The 25,383-nt window shown below is 44.0% G+C and overlaps 1 protein-coding gene across 3 annotated transcripts in view; it reads left to right on the plus strand.

Annotated features, from left to right (window-relative positions):
* ptprt (protein tyrosine phosphatase receptor type T) overlaps nucleotides 1-18,390 on the plus strand; it is a 413,934-nt gene extending 395,544 nt beyond the window's left edge. For all 3 annotated transcript variants that reach the window (XM_029682684.2, XM_065001673.1, XM_065001674.1), the window contains 8 exons: nucleotides 1,353-1,488; nucleotides 4,858-5,007; nucleotides 6,803-6,976; nucleotides 8,010-8,141; nucleotides 9,194-9,319; nucleotides 10,104-10,267; nucleotides 15,711-15,846; nucleotides 16,514-18,390. In XM_029682684.2, the coding sequence (XP_029538544.2) occupies nucleotides 1,353-1,488; nucleotides 4,858-5,007; nucleotides 6,803-6,976; nucleotides 8,010-8,141; nucleotides 9,194-9,319; nucleotides 10,104-10,267; nucleotides 15,711-15,846; nucleotides 16,514-16,567 (1,072 nt within the window). In that variant the 3' untranslated portion in view covers nucleotides 16,568-18,390. The remainder of the gene's footprint in view (nucleotides 1-1,352; nucleotides 1,489-4,857; nucleotides 5,008-6,802; nucleotides 6,977-8,009; nucleotides 8,142-9,193; nucleotides 9,320-10,103; nucleotides 10,268-15,710; nucleotides 15,847-16,513) is intronic.
* The last annotated feature ends 6,993 nt before the right edge of the window (nucleotides 18,391-25,383 follow it).

The following is a 25,383-nucleotide window of genomic DNA, read 5'->3' on the forward strand; positions in this document are numbered from 1 at the left end:
CCCTCCCCAGCCCACTCAAACACCCACCCCTTGAAACAGAGGCATTGAGCTCAGACAGGTGAAGGGGGAAGGGTGGGGGAGGCACGGGGGAGTGGAGAAGAGGGGAGGGGAGGGGACAGGGATGGAGTGCGTGAGCGTGTACAATGAGATGTGACAGGGAGAGGCTGCTAAATGGCACAATGCAATTTTACATTTGGCTCGGGTCTCTCAAAACAAAGCAGATGTGACTAAGACATTTTCAGAGTGGATTAGCTCAAGTGCCAAGCGTTGCTCTTTCTGCTCTCATGAAGCATTGGGCGCCTTGCTCCCTCTAATACCCCCGAGGACGAGATGGGGAGAGACGATGGCAAAGTTTATTACCGCCACTTTATCTCCTGCTCCTTATCTTCGCCCACTCATCGATGACATTAACCTTTATGAACCACCTGTCGCAGGAGAGTGACCTGTCTTCATCTGTCTGTCTGTTTTTCGGTCTCTGTCCCTGTGTCTGTTTGTCCCTCTTTTCTTCCTAATAGGCATGGCATTTGCATCCCCGTAGCAACCCACTATATTTAACCTCCCTGTACCTCTCATTCAGTACATCGTCGCTTTTCCACAACCCAAACCATGGTCGGTTCGTGTTCTCCTAAAAAAGTCCCCAACCTCAATTCCCCCATTGAGGATGGACAACGAATGTCCCATGGAGCTGCCTATAGGTTGGCAGCCATTCCCCCCACTGAACTGAACGATAGATGGAATGAAGGACAACAGGATGAGCTTTGGCCCACAGAGCGAAGGCCCTACTGACAGACTGCGGAGTAATTTCTAATTTCCTGGGGCACTCCTTGGCCGTTATCCCCCTGCCAGGACCTAGTTGTTCGCTGCGCTCGCCATTAATCACTGGCGGCTGACAGGCAATCTGTCGGGCTGCCGAGCCACTGAGCGGCCCCTGGCTCCTGAGCTCCGGAGCTGGGACCTGTCAAGAAGCTGCCGAGTGAATGATGGCTGAGCAGCCCCCCTCTCCTACCTCTATCTCTTCTCCACCACTATCTCCCTTGCTCCCTCCCTTCCACCCAGCCACTCTGCTGGGTTTATTTCCTTAACACCTAACACCAGGGTCAGGGGAAATGGCTCTAACCCCTACCTGGGGGGTTGGAGTACGCTGTTTGTCAGCGCTGTAAGGCTGTCCTGCCTCCTTTGGATAACCGAGGGAGCTCAGCGTGGTTCAATATAACCCCCGGCCTGTTTATTATAGGGCCGGAGCATGTGTCTTCATGTGTCGCTGCCCTCGCTACTGTACAGAACATACTGGAGAAATGAAATGCTCTCTGTCTCTGTTTCTGTATTCTCTCTCCCTCCCCCTCTCTTTCCAGTGCCGGGGCTGGAAGGACAGGCTGTTTCATAGCTGTGGACATCATGCTGGATATGGCTGAGAACGAGGGAGTGGTGGACATCTTCAACTGCATCCGGGAGCTGCGCTCACAAAGGGTTAACATGGTGCAAACCGAGGTTGGTGAAGCAGCATACTGATTAGCTTGTGTGCGGATAGTGGGTAGAGAAGAGAGCAATATTGTATTATAGCTTGCACATTAGTCATTACAGTGACATGCGAAAGGAATAAAACTGCAGTTAGCTAATTAGCTTAGCATTAGTGATTACTAGCACTCACACAGTTAGCATTAGCCATAAAATTAGAGAGTGCAACTAGAGTTTTCGGACACAGCAAGTCTGTTTAGCGTAGCATTTGCCATCGCCATGGCGGAAGGATTGACAAGACTCAGACAGTAGCCTGCTGGCGTTGGCCTTTCCCAGCCGGTCAGCAGACTGATCCTATGTCACAGCCCACTGCTCACAGTTGCTCTGCCTGAAATATTCAGCAGGGATATTTTAAAATCAGTCATATGGAGGAAGGGTGTAAAGCATAGAAATACAATCTATAGCATGGACAAAACCCTTCAAGACCAGATTATATTTCTATGGTCTAAAGCAGTGGTCACAAGTAGTCACCAAGGCATTCCTTGTCGATCACCAAACATTTCTGGGAAAAAAAAACTAAAAAGCCTTCCATTACTATTTTATTTTATTTGTTTAACGCTGTTGGTTGTAGGTGCACTTGATTTAGCAACCCTAGTGCCGGGAAGGCAAAGTGTTCCCATTTTGAACCATTTTACTTGTCTGAAGGTAGAACTCCGACTACATGGCAAGCCCAGAGAGCAAATCAAGTGCACCTATAGGACTACTGCTGGTCAATCAGATAGCTCCGAACACTGTGTCTGCACAGTTTCCTCGAGCCATAGACCACAACAAGATGCCTCGTACACACAGCAAAGTTGATATTGTGAGATTTCAAAAAGTTCAAAACCATGACTAGAGAGAGACTCAACAAATATAGCAAAGAGCTGCTGTTTTTATACGTAAGTGTTTATATTTAAGTTATTATTCAGCACGGTTAACACTTGTATAACCCATATGCTGTAAAATGTGCATTCTCCCTAATTCCACTCACTCTACAATCAGCACTGCAGAGTATAACAAACGGTTCTGATAAGCTAGCGCTGTAATTAGTGCCTCGTGTTTTTTTTTTTAATCGAGGAATATTTTACATTCTCTGGTCATAGGAGTAACAACATGAATTGGTGCATGAGGCAGCAGACTGTCAACTTTTCTCAGCTGAGGGAGGGAAAGCGAAGGGATGGTGAGTCGGTTGAGAGGCAGCCTCACCGCTGCTCCCTCCCTTCAAACTGACCATCAGATGCAGGCCGTCAGTCCAGTAAAAAAAAAAAAATGTATTATGCTCACTCAGCTGTGCCTCACCAGTAATCCAACAAAATATATATTACCAGTGTGATCATATACCTAATATTTTTTAAATATAATTTCAAATTTGTCTGAGAAGGAAAATCATTGGCAGGGCAATTCAAGCATGCCTACTGCACAGACGTCTGCTACTGAACTGTTTTTAACTCGTTAATGTTTGACTCAAAGTGATCTTGACTCAAAAAAGGTTGGTGGCCACTGGTCTAAAAGCCTAGATAGGAAGTGAGTCCTATGGAGGGAGAATGTAAAGCATAGAAATAGAATCTCTAGAACAGGAAAGGAACTCAGACCTTCAGACCAGATTCTACTTCTATTGTCTCTAAGCCTTTGAGACAGAGGGATCTGGGCTTCAGCTGCCAGACATCCAAGCCAGGTTATTAGGGTTAAATTTCCCAGTGGATCATGCAGTAAGCGATGGCTTCCACAGAACAGTGGTCTTTACTCAAGTCTAACACTAGCCATTCCAAGATCTTCTCTCTAGTGGAGAGAATGGGGGAAACAACTATTGTGAGATAATGTGTATGTTTGAGATCAACTACATTGCAGTCGGGCCTCGCAGAATCACTGCTCTACAAATCACCTTGCATCCAACTAACTACTCATTATTTGATCAAGATTAGTGATTCTGCGATTCTCATCTTGCTCAAGCTGCTCCCCTCAATCACTCTGACTGCTAGTCCACGGTCAATAGCCATAACGACAAACCGGCTATTGTCAACAGGAATAAGCATCAGTATTCTCCATAACCATGTGTGTACCCACTAGACCGATATACATTGTATATTCTCAGCGACTCCACGACTAGCAACCGTTCATACACACCATCACCACACTTGATATCCCAACTGATCAAGTTTGTGTGGCGTCTCCTCTGGAAGAGTTCCCATGTCGGACTAGCCTAGCTACCTCTGGGGTGTGCTCAGTCATGCATCATCCATCCCAATGTTCCTATTAATATTACATACAAGCTGAATAATAGATATCTTAGTCCCGCACACAAATGAGTTTGTGTTTGCTAAGTGTCTTTAGGGTGTCTTATGGTGTCTTAGGGTTATGACCCTGCGTCCAGTCGGCCACTCGGTTTTGCAGTCACCCCCTAAAATAATAAAATGACAGAACTTTTTTTAGGTTAGTCCCAACTCGTACTCGTATGAATACAATGATAAGTAGATAGAATTACAGTATGTCATACACAGTGTTTATATATGCCACTTCAATGGCTAAAAATGGATGCCGGGTGCATTAATGGGTAGAGGGCAATTTGTGTCAGTTTAAAGCACTATTCAAAGATAATCCGGCACCAAACAACAAAAAGCAATTCATCTTTTAAAAGGCTTTCTCTGCTCCCGAGTAGCACCAGCTATCAAGGTAATGGATAGCGGAGGTCAACTCTGGATGGATTTAGCCCCGGACGGCTCTCATGGCCGCAATTAACATTCTAAACCCTGAGCCTTCTGCATTGTTGAGTGAAAATATGCATATTTCTATTCACAGGCGAAGGGCTGGGATTTTGGAGATGAATTAATATGTCTAGCTACTTGATGAGCACAATGCATCCGCTGTTGAACCGCACACAGCCTCTTGATCTCCTTTTAAGGCTGTAACATGGCTGCCTTTTTTCCTGTGGTTCATTTACTTCTCCACAGGATATTACTTTACATGCTTCAAAATGCAAATTTATGCGAAGCGCTCTTCAGGCTATGAAATCCGTTTCATCAGAGCACGATAGTACGTGTTGAAAATGCAGGGCTGCCTTCGCAGAACTGTGTTAGATTTGATGTATTGACGTTCAATAATGGCTACACATTATGTTTTTGTGTCGCCGTGTACAATCAAAATTCTACAGCTGTGCTCGGTACCTGTATGCACTACTCTGCTTCTCGACACTTTTCAACAGTACATGTGAATTGAGACTAATGGATTTGAATCGGGTCCAACTACTGGTTGAAGTGCTGTGATAAAGTAGGTGGTTAGTGTTTTGAGGTTGACCTAAAGGGTCGAAGTACATGAACATCTAACTGTATGTCATTACACCTGTATTCTCATAATTTCCTACCCCAGGAGCAGTATGTTTTTGTCCACGACGCCATCCTCGAAGCCTGCCTGTGTGGAAACACGGCCATCCCAGTCTGTGAATTCAGAGCCATATACTACAACATCAGCAGATTGGACCCACAGACCAACTCCAGCCAAATTAAGGATGAATTTCAGGTTAGCACCCTCCACTTCTTAACTCTTAAACTCTCGGTCCGTCTACCTGTCTATGTCCGTCTGTCCGTCTGTCTGTCCGTCCGTCCGTCCGTCGCTTTTCTTCTTAAGAGGCATATCATTAGCCTTTTCCAACTTAAAGGAGTTACATTTGCTTTCTCCAAGAACAATACATTTTTTAAATCCAGATATTGACTGATATTGAATTATAGGGAATTCAAGTATCTCTTTTTTTTCTTAGAATGCATATGGGCCTCCCGAGTGGTGCTGCGGTCTAAGGCACTGCACCACAGTGCTAGAGGTGTCACTATCACGGGCTGTATCAAAACCGGCCGTGATCGGGAGTCCCATAGGGCGGCGCACAATTGGCCCAGCGTCGTCCGGGTTAGGGGAGGGTTTGGCCGGGGAGGCTTTACTTAGCTCATCGTAGCGGACGGGGGGCTGCAGGCTGACCTCGGTCGTGTTTTCTCCAACACATTGGTGCGGCTGGCTTCCGGGTTAAGCGGGCGGGTGTTAAGAAGCGCGGTTTAGAGGGTCACGTTTCTGAGGACGCATGACTCGACCTTCGCCTTCCGAGCCCGTTTGGGAGTTGCAGCGAGGAGACAAGATCGAAATTGGGGAGGAGAAGGGGCTAAAAAAAATATTTATATATATATATATATATACATTTTGTAATGATATCAGGTATTTTATCAAACTTTTTTTTTAAGCAAATCATATATGACTCATTTGCATAAACACACTGGATGTATTTCCATATATGAACACATTAACATCAAGGGGTGGAGCAGGCCTGCATCCACCAAAAACCTGTTCTGTATAGGCCTATCTGCACTCACCTGCACTGTCTAGACTGCTTCATTGATTACTGTTGCTGTCATGTTCCGTTGCATAATTCAACAAGTGTGTCAATAGCAGGATAACCTTGGATTCAAAATCAACACTCTTGGATCTGGATTACACCTTTCTAAATATACTTTACATTGTTTGCAAGATCGGACATAGTATAGTATAATCCGAGTATTCATCTTTGGAAGTTGCTTTCATTCCAGGGTATCTATTTTGTAAACATTTCAACTGTATTAAATGATTACTTTTTAATTACAAATCAATTGTACACCCATCAAAATAGCTTTCTTTCTTGTGATGTAAGTATCAAGACGATGTGTTTAATCCCAGACTATGCTTTAGCGTTCTTATATTATATTATTATTATTATTATATATATATATATTCTTATTGCACTATTGTAAAGTGGCTGTTCCACTGGATGTCTTAAGGTGAACGCACCAATTTGTAAGTCGCTCTGGATAAGAGCGTCTGCTAAATGACTTAAATGTAAATGTAAATTGTAAATAGATGCATCAGAAAGACAATGTATTCCATTGTTTGACAGGTCATTACAAACATTTCTGTGGTCGTAATGGGGAAAAACGACAGGCACAAGCAAGAGTATGAAAGAGTTGCAGGAGTAAAATGAAAGCAATCAATCTAGCGATATTTAAGTGACAAGTGGATTTTGCACCCCTCAAACAAAGGAAATACAAATAGACAGATCCTCAGGTGAGTGTTGCTAGCCTATAGGCTTTAGCTAATATGGTCTTGTGTCTCGCGAACAACTCTGGTTTGATTGTTGATACCCTGTCGGTTACATGAGGAGTTATGACAAAAGAAATGCAGGTGTCGAAGTTGAAAATATTCAGCAACTCTTGGTAAGTTAATGGAGGTTTCCTCCCCCCCCCAAAATATGTTTGTTAAACCTTATAATAATTGTCAAAATAACATCCTCCCTCTCCAGACTCTGAACATCGTGACTCCCCGGGTCCGGCCTGAAGACTGTAGCGTGGGACTGCTCCCCCGGAACCACGACAAGAACCGCAGCATGGATGTCCTGTCTGTGGATCGATGCTTGCCCTTCCTCATCTCCGTGGACGGAGAGTCCAGTAACTACATCAACGCTGCCCTCATGGACGTAAATGAATCTCGCTCTCTCGCCTGCTCTCTCTCTTCCCTGCTCTCTCTCCCTCGCTGTCTGTCTGTCTCTGTCTGTCTCTCTCTTTCTCCTCTCTTGCTTTGATTGAACATGCCTTGTCCCAAATGTGCAAACTCTACCCATCTATAACCAGGCTCAAACAAACGCTCAAAGATTTCGGACACTATTTGAACCCATACAGGTCTGCACAACACCAATCATGACACAAATTGTGTCAGAGGCTGCCAAGTAGTGTAAACCATTGGATTTAGCTTGGCTGATGTAATCCAACCTGGAAAAGACACAGATCAGTTAGTTTGAGATATGCCTCGGTTCTGTTGCGTTATTAATTAGAATAGGGATGTTATGTTTTGTATTTATTGCATTTTTGGGGGGTGGGAAATGGGGAGGCAGTGACTGGGTACATGCAAATGCAACTCAATTAGAGAACAGGTTACAAAAATGAAATGTCAAAGGGCAACAGCAATAAAAAAAGATAACCAACAACATCATCTGACAACTGATCATCAACCAACACACCATTAAGTGATAGCACTGTGGTAAATGATAAGTAATGACTGCGAAAGCAGCCTCACACTCTAGGCCCTCGTAGTAGATCTACCAAACGACACACACGCAGATCCAGATAAGCCACACGGAGCTGATGAGAAAAGAACGGCAGGCAATAACAAGCACAGAGGTGGCGTCCAATAAAGCCAGCAGTGTCTTTCTCAGAACCGGCCTGCTAGTCTGGCAACAGCGTAATGACCTGCAGTGGGATTTCTCTTGTCAATGCATCACGATGCAAGGTTAACACTGTCCGTGGGAGTTCACCGGGCTCTTTGTCCTCGCCACCAGTTGATCAGGCATCGGAAACCCACCGTGACCCGTGGCTGTTTTAGTGGTCCCACCAGCGTCTCTGCTCTCTCTCTTTCTCGCTCTCTTTCTCTCATCTCTCTCTCTCTTCTTTTACTCTCTCTCTCGCTACCGGGGGCTGAAGTGTTGTGGTGTTTGTCATTGATTTTTTTCCCAGAGCCATAAACAGCCAGCAGCCTTCATCGTAACCCAGCATCCACTGCCCAACACGGTGGCCGACTTCTGGAGGCTGGTGTTCGACTACAACTGCTCCTCGATAGTAATGCTCAACGAGATGGATGCCGCACAGGTGTGTATTGTTGACCCCCGGGGGTCGCACACACATATGGGTGTACATACATCGACATACACACAGACCAATAATCTTTTTGACTGTCGGTCTGCTAGGGGGTCTTACACAATCTCTCTCTATTCATCTCCATCTATCCCTCCATTGTCATTTCCTCCATCGACTCTCACACACACAGTTTCATGGAGCAGGATAAGCCTCATAGGAGAGCTGCTCTTTTCTCTGCCCAGGGTTTAACTATTCAACATAACTCCCAGAACACTCAGACACCCACATTGAAACCTAGCAAAGAGCACATCAATACCTCCCATATTAAAGGAGAGTTTCACTATTAGGAACCTAATCTGTATTTTTTTATATAAATGGCATGTTATAGTAGGGTCCAGACACTTTTTTTTTGTCTTTAAAAGAATATATGTTTTTTGGATGCCCTTGAACTCCAGAATGAGGTTCAAGGAAGTCAATCTCTGCTGTAGTAAGTTTCTCAAACCAAGGGAAATTGCTAAAAACGTGTCTGGACCCTTTATAACATGCCATTTACATAAAAAAAATATAGATTTTGTTCCCAAGTAGTGACATTTTCCAACTGACTGAGGGTTAACTGGTTTGAAAGGTTGGAACCCTTCAAAAGCTGTAGACCGGAGGATAACCCATCCTGGCCCTAAGATGTAGGTGTACCGTGCAGAGGCCAATAAGGTCAATGCTTTTCTTTTGTATGCACATGACCTTCAATTGCTTACGCCCAGCAGTGTGACCTTGCATTTCAACTCAGATGGTTTTGTTCAAATGGCTAAAGCAATGTGTAGTTTATGTAATTTTTTCAGTGCTCCCCAATGGGTAAAATCCCCAAGTAGTCAACAACAGTGTCCACACCAGTATGTGGTGTACCTAACATGTGATGTAGCTCATGCCAGAACTACAACTAGAACGGACATTCCCATTCAAGTCAATATCCTGTGATCGGTGCACCGACAGCGATATTAAATGTACCCATAGGAGTAAAACTACTTCTAAACTCTATTTCTATGGCTAAACCCCTCTTCAATCCCTAGTTGTGCATGCAGTACTGGCCCGAGAAGAGCTCCTGCTGCTATGGCCCCATCCAGGTGGAGTTCATCTCAGCCGACATCGACGAAGATATCATCAACCGCATCTTCAGGATCTGCAACATGGCCAGGGTCTGTATCATGTTTATCACCCTGTAAATATTCACCCTCTGCTTTGAGCCCTGCCAATGCAGATGGCGCTAACAGACAGGTCCAGCCTGGCAGAGCAGTGGTTGGTTCAGACTGATTTCATATGAGGGGGCTTTGTTCTACGGTACTACTCATTAGACCCCGTTTAAATCACCACAATGCGAATCCCTGTGTTCGTGGCACATGGTTACTCTTCTCTCCTCTTCTCTGCCTCTCGTTCAGTCATGGTTCTCCCACTTTCACCAGCATCACAAGCAGGCTTTGCTGGCCAGCTAATCAACGCTCTGCTCTGTGCCGGTGCGAAAAGCCACAGTGGCGGCATCTCCAATGTACCATGAAATGGTTCCATCACCACCGCCACAAGCGGATGACACGGCTCATGCACGACAGAATTCAGCTGACCCCCACCCTCCCTCCTCCCAGCTGACGTCTTTATTGTAGTTGCCAGTCGTTGGCTCTGCTCTGGCTAAGGAAAGCATAGCCACAATGAGCCAAAAGACACTGGGATTGCATCAGCAGTTATTTAATAACTTGAGTGGTTTAGGTTTACAGTGGACACAGAGGTAAACTTGATTTATCTACACATTTTCGTGACGGTTATGAGGAGGAAGATTAGCATTAGGTTGATGATTATGATGAGGATGCTGACTGTGATGTTGTCCATATTGAGGATGTTTTGATAATGGCAATGACGATGATGTTGACGACAACAATGATGTTGACGATGGCATTAATTTATGATTCTCTCTCTCACTGTCTTTGGCAGCCCCAGGACGGTTACCGTTTGGTGCAGCATTTCCAGTTCATTGGCTGGCCTGCTTACCGCGACACGCCCCTGTCCAAGCGCTCTATCCTGCAGCTGGTGAGACGTCTGGCCAAGTGGCAGGAGCAGTACGACGGGGGAGACGGACGCACCGTGGTCCACTGCCTGTGAGTAGTTAAAGGGGCTCAGAAGGAGTTCAGTCATTGTATTGCGGTGTCAATATTAGGACAGACTCAAACATTCATGGAAGTTGTACACCTATACGATGCCCATATTAGGACAGTTACACGTCCATGGATATTGGATACAAGGGCCTAATATTTAAACGTAGACAGGATGTGGAGGGGTAGAGTTTCTGAAAGTGCAGAAACTATAAAAACAAAACCTAATAAATTGCTGTGATTAACTCAAATTCAAACAAATTGTGCTACTGAATGAGTGAAGTTTAGTTTTAAACAACGCAACATGTAGACATTTACCTTACTGGGTAGTGGTGGAAGAACTTCCCTGTATATATTCTGGCTGGCCCTACTCATATTCTACACTATACTCATCTCAGACAGGATGACAATAGGGAATGTGCTCTATGAATGTATTCATCACTGCATGCTTCCTTAGTGCTGTTTTCTTCTAGAGCAGTGGTCACCAACCTTTTCTGAGTCAAACTTTGGAAGTCAAAAGGCAAGCTGAGATCCACCGCTCAGATTTTGTTTTAACTTGACTTAAAAAATGCAACAATAACCTAATAAACAAATATATGTTGGAATGAGGATGGTGCGGTAGGTCTAATACATTATCATAGCATATTGGCTATGCTTGGCCTCCTAATTTTGTTCTTCTCAGACCATATTATATTTCAATACTCAAGCTTTCATAACAAAATAGATCAGTTGTATCACATGTGAGGCACAGCTGAGAATAAATTGAAATCATTTTATTTTTTATTTCACTGGACTGATGGTACCTGCATCTGATGGTCAGTGTCAGCAGATGGAGAGAGCAGCAGAGGGTCTGCCTCTCAGGTCCCTGCTCTCTCCTTTCCTCCGGTGAGACTGACCAGAGAGAGGGGACACAGTCTTCCACCTGATGACAAAACTCGAGTCCCACCACATTTCTTCTGCCTCATGCACACATTCATGTTGTTCCTATGACCAGAGGGCACCTTTATTCATCCAAGCTACTCAATACTGCCCCCCTGTCACCAAGAAGTTAACAGCATTGTCAGCTATAGCCAAGCAAACAGCACATCTCCCATTCTCATAGTCACTGGCTTCATAGTGATTTAGCCGCATTATGGACCCTATTATGAAGCTTAAATTAGGGAGAGTGAGGATGATAGTGGAGACTGATTTCAAGGACCAGCCCCAACGATAACAAAACATGATAAGTCCTGGATGTGATTTCTCTCCCCACTGCCCAAAATACCAAACAAAACCTATTTTGTAACAGTTCACTAGTGCTAGTCTAATCAAGTGCCCATTGATTTCTTGAGGCAAAAGAAACGCACACCTGTTTAGGTGAGGTGCTGGCTAGCGGAGGAGAACACTTGAAAAATAAAAGGAGAGCCTCACAACTCTAGGAGCTAAGATGCAATAATAATAACGTTTCGACAGACAAGCTGTCTTCGTCAGGGTATCAGTGTTTGTTACGCCTTAGCTTGGCTGTTACTAAACTACTACACACTACCTGCACTCAGTGGTGTAAAGAACTTAAGTAAAAATACTTTCAAGTACCACTTAAGTCATTTTTTGACCTTACTCTTTTTTTTGACTACTTTTACTTTACCACATTCTTAAAGAAAATAACGTACTTTTTACTCTATACATTTACCCTGACTCCTAAAAGTACTCGTTACATTTTGAATGCTTAGCAGGACAGGGAAATGGTCCAATTCATGCACTTATCAAGAGAACTTCTCTGGTCATCCCTACTGCATCTGATCTGGCAGACTCACTAAACACAAATGCTTTGTTTGTCAATTCTGACTGTTGGAGTGTGCCCCTGGCGATCCGTCAATAAGAAGAACAAAAATTGTGCTGTCTGGTTTAATATAAGGAATTTGAATTCATACTTTTACTCAAGTTAGACAATTTAGTACTTTTTCCACCACTGGATGTGGCTGGGGGTTAAAACATGTATTTCACATGACCCATCAATCTAGACAAGTGTGTCTGGGTAAGCATCATCTAATATTTATAAAATATTTTTATCTGGACACTCTTTTTACCTGGAATTTTTCCTTATTGTAGACTACTATGACTTTTAGTCTTAATCTTTACTACATTACTCACTGTTTAGCACATGACCTCACATGTGAATCCTTAAAGAGATGGGTGGGGCTGGCTTAAGAGGGTGTGAACAATGCCGAATGGGTGTAGACAAAGGAGAGCTCTCCAGTTGGTTCCAAACAATTCAAAAGTCCTTTTCTCAAACGCAAAAGTTTATCAACTTTCAAAGCAGAATTACTTTCCCATTGTTCCTCAGAAATGCAGTGTATGATATACCATTTTGTAGCTATGAGTTACTACTCTTATCGAATGTATAAAAAATAAATAAAACATTGTTTAAATGAAATTTTGCTACATAAGGCTAATTTGAGCCGGTCAGTGTCATACCAGTCCCCCGAATCCAAGCAGTATACTCTGGCCTACTTGGAGTACACTGTGAGAGTGTGCTTAATTTACAATGGCAAGAAGGCCAAGACAAATGGATGCACATGCTGCGTTAGCATTGCTACAAATTCTGAATGAAAATTACTCGGATGGTGGGGATGAAATGAATCATGACATCTCTTATGTTTATTCTTCTAATTCTGAGCCTGAATCTACACCTCCGAGACTTGAGTGCAAAAAAATGCCAGAACAGTGCGCAGTGAGCTGGTGCCCGCACCACCACCAAATGAAAGCAGGAGAGAGAAAGGGGGGGACCTTTTGGATAGAACAAGCCGGTGACAATGCTAAGTGCAGATGAATTATCAGTACAAAATGTCATCAATGAGAGAGCAGACCCTACATCTCAAGCAAAAAACAACATCAGCAACACACTCACAAGCTTTTGTTATTTATGTGACATGGACATGCTACAACCGATGCCGTTGCATATTACATCTAAGCATGAGCTGACAAAACTATTTTTGACTGGTGTAATATAAAGACTTATATTCATTATAATTTAATTATTGCTTTTGTGCTGATTTCATCAAGCACACTTGGCACCTATAATGTTGTTTAGGCTACTGATGCTTTCATCATTTAACTGCGCATTTTGCTGATCGTGCAACTTGTGGTTTGGGTATTTTTGTTTGTTTCGTCCTTATAGTAAGAAGCTGTTACCGTGTTCCAACACATATACCTTCTATTTCATAGTTGTAACAAAGGCACTCCACGAATACAATTGATTGAACACTTGCATTTTGGTGTTTTTTTGTTTTTACATATAGCCGTAACATAAACGAATGAAAATGCTATGGTGTATTTTTTTTTTTGTATTCTGTTACCTAGGACATTCATAAAAACAACCAAATTATAATTTTTCTGATAGCATGTTTCAAATGTAGGATGTTGCAGTCAGAATGACTACTCATTAGCTTGAAGAGGGGTCCTTTTAGGCCCAGCTGTCTTTATCGTTCTGTCCTCTTTCACTCTCTCTGTCCTTTTACCATCCCTTTCATCCTTTTCACCTCTCTTTACATGTATCTTTCTCCCTCCCCTGCTCTCCATGTCTCCTTCTCTTCCTTTACCTCTTTATACCTTTCTGTCCCTCTTCCTAGCTCTATCTGTCCCTTTCTCACCCCCCTGTTTTAACCTCTCTCTCTATCCTCATTCATCCCCTTTGCTTCAACTATATACACTGCTCAAAAAAAATAAGGAACAGTAAAATAACACATCCTAGATCTGAATGAATGAAATATTCTTATTAAGTACTTTTTTCTTTAAATAGTTGAATGTGCTGACAACAAAATCACACAAAAATGATCAATGGAAATCAAATTGATCAAACCATGGAGGTCTGGATTTGGAGTCACACTCAAAATGAAAGTGGAAAACCACACTACAGGCTGATCCAACTTTGATGTAATGTCCTTAAAACAAGTCAAAATGAGGCTCAGTAGTGTGTGTGGCCTCCACGTGCCTGTATGACCTCCCTACAACGCCTGGGCATGCTCCTGATGAGGTGGCGGATGGTCTCCTGAGGGATCTCCAACTCCTGGACAGTCTGTAGTGCAACTGGTGGATGGAGCGAGACATGATGTCCCAGATGTGCTCAATTGGATTCAGGTCTGGGGAACGGGCGGGCCAGTCCATAGCATCAATGCCTTCCTCTTGCAGGAACTGCTGACACACTCCAGCCACATGAGGTCTTGCATTAGGAAGAACCCGGGGCAAACGCACCAGCATATGGTCTCACAAGGGGTCTGAGGATCTCATCTCGGTACCTAATGGCAGTCAGACTACCTCTGGCGAGCACATGGAGGGCTGTGCGGCCCCCCAAAGAAATGCCACCCCACACCATGACTGACCCACCGCCAAACCAGTCATGCTGGAGGATGTTGCAGGCAACAAAACGTTCTCCACGGCGTCTCCAGACTCTGTCACGTCTGTCACATGTGCTCAGTGTGAACCTGCTTTCATCTGTGAAGAGCACAGGGCGCCAGTGGCGAATTTGCCAATCTTGGTGTTCTCTGGCAAATGCCAAACGTCCTGCACGGTGTTGGGCTGTAAGCACAACCCCCACCTGTGGACGTCGGGCCCTCATACCACCCTCATGGAGTCTCTTTCTGACCGTTTGGGCAGACACATGCACATTTGTGGCCTGCTGGAGGTCATTTTGCAGGGCTCTGGCAGTGCTCCTCCTGCTCCTCCTTGCACAAAGGCGGAAGTAGTGGTCCTGCTGCTGAGTTGTTGCCCTCCTACGGCATCCTCCACGTCTCCTGATGTACTGGCCTGTCTCCTGGTAGCGCCTCCATGCTCTGGACACTACGCTGACAGACACAGCAAACCTTCTTGTCACAGCTTGCATTGATGTGTCATCCTGGATGAGCTGCACTACCTGAGCCACTTGTGTGGGTTGTAGACTCCGTCTCATGCTACCACTAGAGTGAAAGCACCGCCAGAATTCAAAAGTGACCAAAACATCAGCCAGGAAGCATAGGAACTGAGGAGTGGTCTGTGGTCACCACCTGCAGAACCACTCCTTTATTGGTGGTGTCTTGCTAATTGCCTATAATTTCCACCTGTTGTCTATTCCATTTGCACAACAGCATGTGAAATTTATTGTCAATCAGTGTTGCTTCCTAAGTGAACAGTTTGATTTCACAGTGGTGTGATTGACTTGGAGTTACATTGTCTTGTTTAAGTGTTCCCTTTATTTTATTTTTTTGAGCAGTGTATGTATATATATACATTATTATTATTTTATATATATTTTTTACCTTTTATTTAACTAGGGAAGTCACAATAAGAACAACTTATTTTCAATGACTGCCTAGGAACCGTGTTCAGGGGCAGAATGACAGATTTTTACCTTGTCAGCTCGGGGATTCAATCTTGCAACCTTTTGATTACAAGTCCAATGCTCTAACCACTAGGCTACCTAACCTCTCTCCAACAGGACGGGTGGTGGACGGAGTGGTACCTTCTGTGCCATCTGCAGCATCAGTGAGATGATCCAGCAGCAGAACATTGTAGACGTGTTCCACACCGTCAAGACACTGAGGAACAACAAATCCAACATGGTGGAGACTATGGTACGTTCCACTGACCACAACAGTTAGGGTGATATGGTACTGCATAAGAGGCTTGAGGACGGTTGCTATCCATACCTACTATATAAGTAACGTAGGACACACAGTTGTGGCTCTATTGGACAGGTTTTAGACCATAGAGAGTAAGGTGGACACACACCACACACACATATCCTCAGGCTGATGACTTGCTATGGCAGGTGTTGTTTAGCAGATGTCTCTATACCTTCTAATATAGCCTCGGAAACAAGATGCTCAATTTCACAGAACCATCTCAGGTTGGGCACAGCTGTTCACTTAGAATTAAAGCAGATTTTGGTAGCAAAAGACAACTACCGTAGTAAAAAGGTTATTGTAGACTTTGAAGATGCTGTCATAATCCTGCATGGAATTGATTGTATTTAGATCAAAGATGATTTGATTATCTTTGTTGTTTATCTACTGTTACATTGTCTCTGAATGTTATTTTCCCACTTGAATTTACGAACCAGTGCTACTCATGGAAGAGATTGATAATATTATTGTTGGAAGCATAGAGATCCCCAGTGTGCTTGAGTTTCCCTTTTTATTCATTATAAAAATGATCCATGAGCCTGATGTCTAAGTTCACTTTCTGAGAGATGATATGAAAAAATGATGCCAATGTGTGACTAGTCTTTCCCTTTTCCAGGAACAGTATAAATTCTGCTATGAAGTTGCTCTGGAGGCCCTTAGCGCATTCTGAGAGACTGCCTCTCGTGTCCGTGGGACACAGTGCTGACTGCAGAAACACCAACCCATCCGAGGCAGGGGATGTGTGGGTGCAACCACACACACATGAAACTGTACAGAAGAAGAAAAAAATGCCCTACACACTGGGTTCATGTGCGCACTTCTGCAAGACTGGGACCGCTTTTGTTTGTATAAAGAAAAAATGAAATGACAACCTCAACCCTTTTCTTCTTTCTTCAGTGTCCATCTTGAACTGTGATGTGATCTTGTACCAGTCATTTCCTTTTTAGATATATGCCTTGAATGTCACACCCTCAATGTAAAAGTACAACCCTGGAAGATTAGCTGAGATCATGGGGATCCTAATAACAATACATGCAGACCAACCAACAGAACCGATACCACCAGACAGACAAAGACAGAAGATTCAAACTCTCCCTGGCTTTGCACCTCTTTTTAATGAACCTTAATAACGACTGTATTATATGCCCCCCCTTCTACGATTGAACATAAAATGGCAGATACATTTTGTAATTCTCTGGATTTTGTGGTTCTTGCAACATGTTTACATCCATGTTCACACACTGATTTTCTCACATTCGCAATGTGATGTCTTCAGTCAACGTTTGTTTTGATATTGTGGCATGTTCTCATCATTCTGGTGTCCCATGGCTCTTGTGCTATGCAGACAATCATGAATTCTGAGGCCCATTCTGGTTTTCTCCGTTGAAAGGGAGAGTCAGTCAACGCTTTAGCATTCTATGCTGGCGCTACGTATACAGTATTCATCAAAGCGTTCATGCGTTTTGTATTTTGCACTGCTTTATCTTCAAACACCCATTCAACTCTTGTGTAATTTGATCGACAGTGCCATATTCACATCTTTAAGCACACGTACGATTTTAACCAAATTGTGAAGAAACGTGTTAGCCCGAAGGATGGAGTGGGATAATGTTCTAGTAATATGCACCTCAAGCTTGTCAAATACTGTAGCAGCCCCTGCCCTACTGTTGCCCAACCTCAGGTTTTGGTGAGAAGAATACTTTGCTTTTCATCCTTGATCATTCTGCGCCCATACTCTAGGAGCATTTTGGCTTTGTGTAAGGATGTCCTAATATGGACACCATACTTGTGTTCTGCCATTACTCTCTCCCTATGCATCTAATACTGTCATCTGTTTGACATAGAAACAGAATCCAGAATCTGAAATTGTGAACCCAACTCTTGAATGAGGCAGGGATTTGATCCAAGCGCTCTAGTTTTATAGGCAATGTTACCGCGTTTGCATAAATCACATTCAAGGTAGACTGCAGATGTTGGCTCATTTGGAAATGACCTATAAATTACAAGCGTTCTATGGTGCGAGTCCCAGCCTGAATTTTGCAAGCTAACTGTTTTATTTTTATTTGTTGTGTTTTCTGTCCATTGAATGGTTTTAGTACAGTGTTGTATAGGGCTTTTTCAGTAGAATGTTTTGCTCAACATGGACAGTGACTTGAAGAAGTCTTACATCAACTCACAGCGTAGTTGTACTATTGACATGCGGTTGTTTGGTGACTGAAAGCACAAAGAGAAACAGTGTTGGATTTTGAATGGAAGAGAGGATAATGTGAATGCAAGTTGTTTTCCTTTTTTTCCCGATAGGCTTTATTAGGCTTTTCATATCTCCACTAGCTGTGTTATATTTTGTTTTCCTCCTTTTTTTCTTGAATTTGTCTAACTTTTTTTTTTTTTTTTTTTTTTTGTCTAGCAAAGTGATATTTAGAACTGGTGATGAAATTGCCATGGTTGTTTTGTTGTTAGAAAATGTGGTAACATCAAATAAAGGGACCAAAATGTTGAACAATAGATTTGAATAATTCTTCTTTCAACACATTTCATCAACCAACCATGGATATTATATACAGTAAATGTCAAGCCTACATTACAATAGCATTACGAAGGTGAAACATCAATCTCATCGAGAATCAAACAAAATACTGAAAAATCAAGATCCAACCCTCCCATTTTAACCATTAAATCCCAGACACCGACTGCATACATGTGTGGACAGAGTGTTACACACAAAGACAGACCCATGCAAATGAACCAATTAATTCTAGTCCCATCCATTTAAGGCTGTGATGTGGCTACATTTGATAATCCCTCATTGGGATGCAAGGGCCAATCTGGTGCAGTTTCTCATATATAACATTTTGCCACAGGGTGATTTGTATCCATTTTACCCCCCTTCAACAAGCCTAAAATAATGCCATGTATTCTTGTTTGTTTTAATGAGTTTGGCTATTGGCCCATTTACATTTACATTTACATTTAAGTCATTTAGCAGACGCTCTTATCCAGAGCGACTTACAAATTGGTGCGTTCACCTTAAGACATCCAGTGGAACAGCCACTTTACAATAGTGCATCTAAATATTTTAAGGGGGGGTGAGAAGGATTACTTTATCCTATCCTAGGTATTCCTGAAAGAGGTGGGGTTTCAGGTGTCTCCGGAAGGTGGTGATTGACTCCGCTGTCCTGGCGTCGTGAGGGAGTTTGTTCCACCATTGGGGGCCAGAGCAGCGAACAGTTTTGACTGGGCTGCGAGGAACTGTACTTCCTCAGTGGTAGGGAGGCGAGCAGGCCAGAGGTGGATGAACGCAGTGCCCTTGTTTGGGTGTAGGGCCTGATCAGAGCCTGGAGGTACTGAGGTGCCGTTCCCCTCACAGCTCCGTAGGCAAGCACCATGGTCTTGTAGCGGATGCGAGCTTCAACTGGAAGCCAGTGGAGAGAGCGGAGGAGCGGGGTTGAGAGAACTTGGGAAGGTTGAACACCAGACGGGCTGCGGATTCTGGATGAGTTGTAGGGGTTTAATGGCACAGGCAGGGAGCCCAGCCAACAGCGAGTTGCAGTAATCCAGACGGGAGATGACAAGTGCCTGATTAGGACCTGCGCTGCTTCCTGTGTGAGGCAACTCTGCGGATGTTGTAGAGCATGAACCTACAAGAACGGGCCACCGCCTTGATGTTAGTTGAGAACGACAGGGTGTTGTCCAGGATCACGCCAAGGTTCTTAGCGCTCTGGGAGGAGGACACAATGGAGTTGTCAACCGTGATGGCGAGATCATGGAATGGGCAGTCCTTCCCGGGAGGAAGAGCAGCTCCGTCTTGCCGAGGTTCAGCTTGAGGTGGTGATCCGTCATCCACACTGATATGTCTGCCAGACATGCAGAGATGCGATTCGCCACCTGGTCATCAGAAGGGGGAAAGGAGAAGATTAATTGTGTGTCGTCTGCATAGCAATGATAGGAGAGACCATGTGAGGTTATGACTGAGCCAAGTGACTTGGTGTATAGCGAGAATAGGAGAGGGCCTAGAACAGAGCCCTGGGGGACGCCAGTGGTGAGAGCGTGGTGAGGAGACAGATTCTCGCCACGCCACCTGGTAGGAGCGACCTGTCAGGTAGGACGCAATCCAAGCGTGGGCCGCGCCGGAGATGCCCAACTCGGAGAGGGTGGAGAGGAGGATCTGATGGTTCACAGTATCGAAGGCAGCCGATAGGTCTAGAAGGATGAGAGCAGAGGAGAGAGAGTTAGTTTAGCAGTGCGGAGGGCCTCCGTGATACAGAGAAGAGCAGTCTCAGTTGAATGACTAGTCTTGAAACCTGACTGATTTGGATCAAGAAGGTCATTCTGAGAGAGATAGCGGGAGAGCTGGCCAAGGACGGCACGTTCAAGAGTTTTGGAGAGAAAAGAAAGAAGGGATACTGGTCTGTAGTTGTTGACATCGGAGGGATCGAGTGTAGGTTTTTTCAGAAGGGGTGCAACTCTCGCTCTCTTGAAGACAGAAGGGACGTAGCCAGCGGTCAGGGATGAGTTGATGAGCGAGGTGAGGTAAGGGAGAAGGTCTCCGGAAATGGTCTGGAGAAGAGAGGAGGGAATAGGGTCAAGCGGGCAGGTTGTTGGGCGGCCGGCCGTCACAAGACGCGAGATTTCATCTGGAGAGAGGGGAGAAAGAGGTCAGAGCACAGGGTAGGGCAGTGTGAGCAGAACCAGCGGTGTCGTTTGACTTAGCAAACGAGGATCGGATGTCGTCGACCTTCTTTTCGAAATGGTTGACGAAGTCATCTGCAGAGAGGGAGGAGGGGGGGAGGGGGAGGAGGATTCAGGAGGGAGGAGAAGGTGGCAAAGAGCTTCCTAGGGTTAGAGGCAGATGCTTGGAATTTAGAGTGGTAGAAAGTGGCTTTAGCAGCAGAGACAGAAGAGGAAAATGTAGAGAGGAGGGAGTGAAAGGATGCCAGGTCCGCAGGGAGGCGAGTTTTCCTCCATTTCCGCTCGGCTGCCCGGAGCCCTGTTCTGTGAGCTCGCAATGAGTCGTCGAGCCACGGAGCAGGAGGGGAGGACCGAGCCGGCCTGGAGGATAGGGGACATAGAGAATCAAGGGATGCAGAAAGGGAGGAGAGGAGGGTTGAGGAGGCAGAATCAGGAGATAGGTTGGAGAAGGTTTGAGCAGAGGGAAGAAATGATAGGATGGAAGAGGAGAGAGTAGCGGGGAGAGAGAGCGAAGATTGGGACGGCGCGATACCATTAGGGGCAGTGTGGGAAGTGTTGGATGAGAGCAAGAGGGAAAAGGATACAAGGTAGTGGTCGGAGACTTGGAGGGGAGTTGCAGTGAGGTTAGTGGAAGAACAGCATCTAGTAAAGATGAGGTCGAGCGTATTGCCTGCCTTGTGAGTAGAGGGGGAAGGTGAGAGGGTGAGGTCAAAAGAGGAGAGGAGTGGAAAGAAGGAGGCAGAGAGGAATGAGTCAAAGGTAGACGTGGGGAGGTTAAAGTCGCCCAGAACTGTGAGAGGTGAGCCGTCCTCAGGAAAGGAGCTTATCAAGGCATCAAGCTCATTGATGAACTCTCCGAGGGAACCTGGAGGGCGATAAATGATAAGGATGTTAAGCTTGAAAGGGCTGGTAACTGTGACAGCATGGAATTCAAAGGAGGCGATAGACAGATGGGTAAGGGGAGAAAGAGAGAATGACCACTTGGGAGAGATGAGGATCCCGGTGCCACCACCCCGCTGACCAGAAGCTCTCGGGTGTGCGAGAACACGTGGGCGGACGAAGAGAGAGCAGTAGGAGTAGCAGTGTTATCTGTGGTGATCCATGTTTTCAGTGCCAAGAAGTCGAGGGACTGGAGGGAGGCATAGGCTGAGATGAACTCTGCCTTGTTGGCCGCAGATCGGCAGTTCCAGAGGCTACCGGAGACCTGGAACTCCACGTGGGTCGTGCGCGCTGGGACCACCAGATTAGAGTAACGCGGTGTGGAGCGTTTGTATGGTCTGTGCAGAGAGGAGAGAACAGGGATAGACAGACACATAGTTGACAGGCTACAGAAGAGGCTACGCATGCAAAGGAGATTGGAATGACAAGTGGACTACACGTCCGAATGTTCAGAAAGTTAAACGTAGCAGGAATCTTATTGACTAAAATAATTCAAATGATACAGTACTGCTGAAGTAGGCTAGCTGGCAGTGGCTGCGTTGTTGTTGTTCTATCTCTCTATAGTGCTGTTTCTTGTATTATGGTCTCTTGTTTCATTTCATTCATTCATTTCTCATTTCATTTGCTCTCACTGAAATATCATTATTTAGGGGGCATCTAATATATCTGCTTTAACACATAAAACAAGGGCATTCGGTGACTTGGGGAGAGGAATGCATCTTCATCGCTAGAGATGGTGCTGCTAACTAATGCATGGTCATAACACCAGAAACTGAAGACAAAGTCAAATTCAGTCATCTCCTGAATTAATCAGTGCAGATAGAAAGTTAAGAAATAGCATGTACACAATGCATTTGGGGCCCGATTCCGACATAGAAATTACACCTTTCTTATGCACGCCTTTCCTACATTCTTCTCAGTAGTTGGTATTCAGACTTACCTTATGAAGTTGAAAAAATGGGCTTTTGTAGAGGTGGTTCCCTTGCGCACGCTGAATAAATGGAATTCAACTGCTGAAAACCCTCACATTTGCTTGCCAACAGATTTTCTCATTAAGTTTTCATTCTATAGGGTTTTGAGTACATTTATTAGAAACACTCTGATCTTGTAGAATGTATTGGCATATTTTAGGGTCAGGAAAGTATCTATTAATCGTTTAAAAAACAGGTTTAAAGAGCCTTTATGCACAAAATATATGGATGATAAGTAAAATAGTGTTTTGATTCATCCTGAAAGTTGTAATACTTAAGTTTAATCCATGAAATATTGGAAGGTGGAAAAGTGTACCATAGGGGTTAAACATGAGTCCTATGAATCTACCCTAATTCTCACTAAGGTTGGGTGTCAAAATTTCTTCCACCAAATTATGAGGAAACAGAATGAAAATTTGGAGTAACGGCACAGCTAACTATAGTCTTTAACATACACTGCTCAAAAAAATAAAGGGAACACTAAAATAATACATCCTAGATCTGAATGTATTCTTATTAAATACTTTTTTCTTTACATAGTTGAATGTGCTGACAACAAAATCACACAAAAATGATCAATGGAAATCAAATGTATCAACCCATAGAAGTCGGGATTTGGAGTCACACTCAAAATTAAAGTGGAAAACCACACTACAGGCTGATCCAACTTTGATGTAATGTCCTTAAAACAAGCCTAAATTAGGCTCAGTAGTGTGTGTGGCCTCCATGTGCCTGTATGACCTCCATACAACGCCTGGGCATGCTCCTGATGACGCGTGATTGACTTGGAGTTACATTGTGTTGTTTAAGTGTTCCCTTTATTTTTTTGAGCAGTGTATAATTTTAATATGATTTTCAGTTTGCTTCCATATGGCTGGTTTCACATTAGTCTCCAGGGATTTTCCACATTGTAGAATAATAGCGAAGACTTTTAAATAATCAAAATATGTTTTATATTTGAGAGTCTTCAAAGTAGCCACCCTTTGCCTTGACAGATTTGAACACATTTGGCATTCTCTCAACCAGCTTCATGAGGTGGTCACCTCGAATGTATTTCAATTAACAGGTGTGCCTTTTTAAAAAGTTTGTGGAATTTCTTTCTTTCTTAATGCGTTTGAGCCAATCAGTTGTGTTGTGACGGTATACAGAAGATAGCCCTATTTGGAAAAAGACCAAGTCCATATTATGGCAAGAACAGCTCAAATAAGCAAAGAGAAACAACAGTCTATCATTACTTTAAGACATGAAGGTCAGTCAATATGGAAAATGTAAATAACTTTGAAAGTTGATTCAAGTGCAGTCGCAAAAACCATCAAGCACTGTGATGAAACTGGCCCTCATGAGGACTGCCACAGGAAAAAGGAAGACCCAGAGTTACCTCTGCTGCAGAGGATATGTTCATTAGAGTTAACTGCACCTCACATTGCATCCCAAATAAAAGCTTCACATAGTTCAAGTAACACACATCTCAACATCTACTGTTAAGAGGAGACTGCATAAATCAGGCCTTCATGGTCGAATTGCTGAAAAGAAACCACTACTAAAGGACACCAATAAGAAGAAGAGACTTGCTTGGGCCAAGAAACACGAGCAATGGACATTAGACTGGTGGAAATCTGTCCTTTGGTATGATGAGTCCGAATTTGAGATTTTTGGTTCCAACCGCCGTGTCTTTCTGAGATGCAGAGTAGGTGAACGGATGATCGCCGCATGTGTGGTTTCCACCGTGAAGCATGGAGGAGGAGGTATGATGTGTGGGGGTGCTTTGCTGGTGACATGGTCTGTGATTTATTTTGAATTCAAGGCACACTTAACTAGCATGGCTACCACAGCAGTCTGCATTGATATGCCATCCCATCTGTTTTGCGCTTAGTGGGACTGTCATTTGTTTTTCAACAGGACAATGACCCCAAAACACCTCCAGGCTGTGTAAGGGCTATTTGACCAAGCTGGAGAGTGATGGAGTGCTGTATCAGATGACCTGGCCTCCACAATTACCCGACCTCAACCCAATTGAGATGATTTTGGATGAGTTGCACCACAGAGGAAAAGCAGCGAACAAGTGCTCAGCATATGTGGGAACTCCTTCAAGACTGTTGGAAAAGCATTCCAGGTGACTACCTCATGTCATCAAGGCAAAGGGTGGCTACTTTGAAGAATCTCAAGTCTAAAATATATATTTTTTAACACTTTTTTGGTTACTACATGAATCCATATGTGTTATTTCAGAGTTTTGATGTCTTCACTATTATTCTACAATGTGGAAACTAGTGAAAATAAAGAAAACCCTTGAATGTGTAGGTTTGTCAACGTTTGACTGGTACTGTAAAAGTCTTCTCTAGTCTCATATTTTACTTACATCTCATCTAGAAATACAAGTCCAGCCATTTGTTTAGACTTTTCTATGTGGTGTTCATGACAGCACAGTGATACCTATAATGGATTATTTTCCATTTTCTTTTGGACACAGTGGTGTTACATATTTTTATTGCTGCATGATCCTAATACAAAATGTATAACTGTACATGAATGGGTGCATCCATGAGCCTTTTAGATAGGTCCATAAAAGGCACCCACTCATGTACAGCTATACATTTTCCAATCAGAGACAGCTGTTTATCGTTGTCTCTGATTGGGGATCATATTTAGGTAGCCATATCCCTCATTTTGTGTTGTGGGATCTTGACTTTGTTTAGTTGCCTGCCTGCACTATTTTGTATAGCTTCATGTTTCGTTTGTGCTCTATTGTTTTGTTTTGGAGAGTTCTCAGTTTATTAAAATTATGTGGAACTCTACTCACGCTGCGCCTTGGTCTCACTCATACAACGATCGTGACATATGGTGTCATTCCATGGGGCTCTGAATAATACGGAGTGTTGCTGGCCTA

This window comes from Oncorhynchus nerka, linkage group LG15, assembly GCF_034236695.1.
Source record: "Oncorhynchus nerka isolate Pitt River linkage group LG15, Oner_Uvic_2.0, whole genome shotgun sequence".
Lineage (NCBI taxonomy): Eukaryota > Metazoa > Chordata > Actinopteri > Salmoniformes > Salmonidae > Oncorhynchus > Oncorhynchus nerka.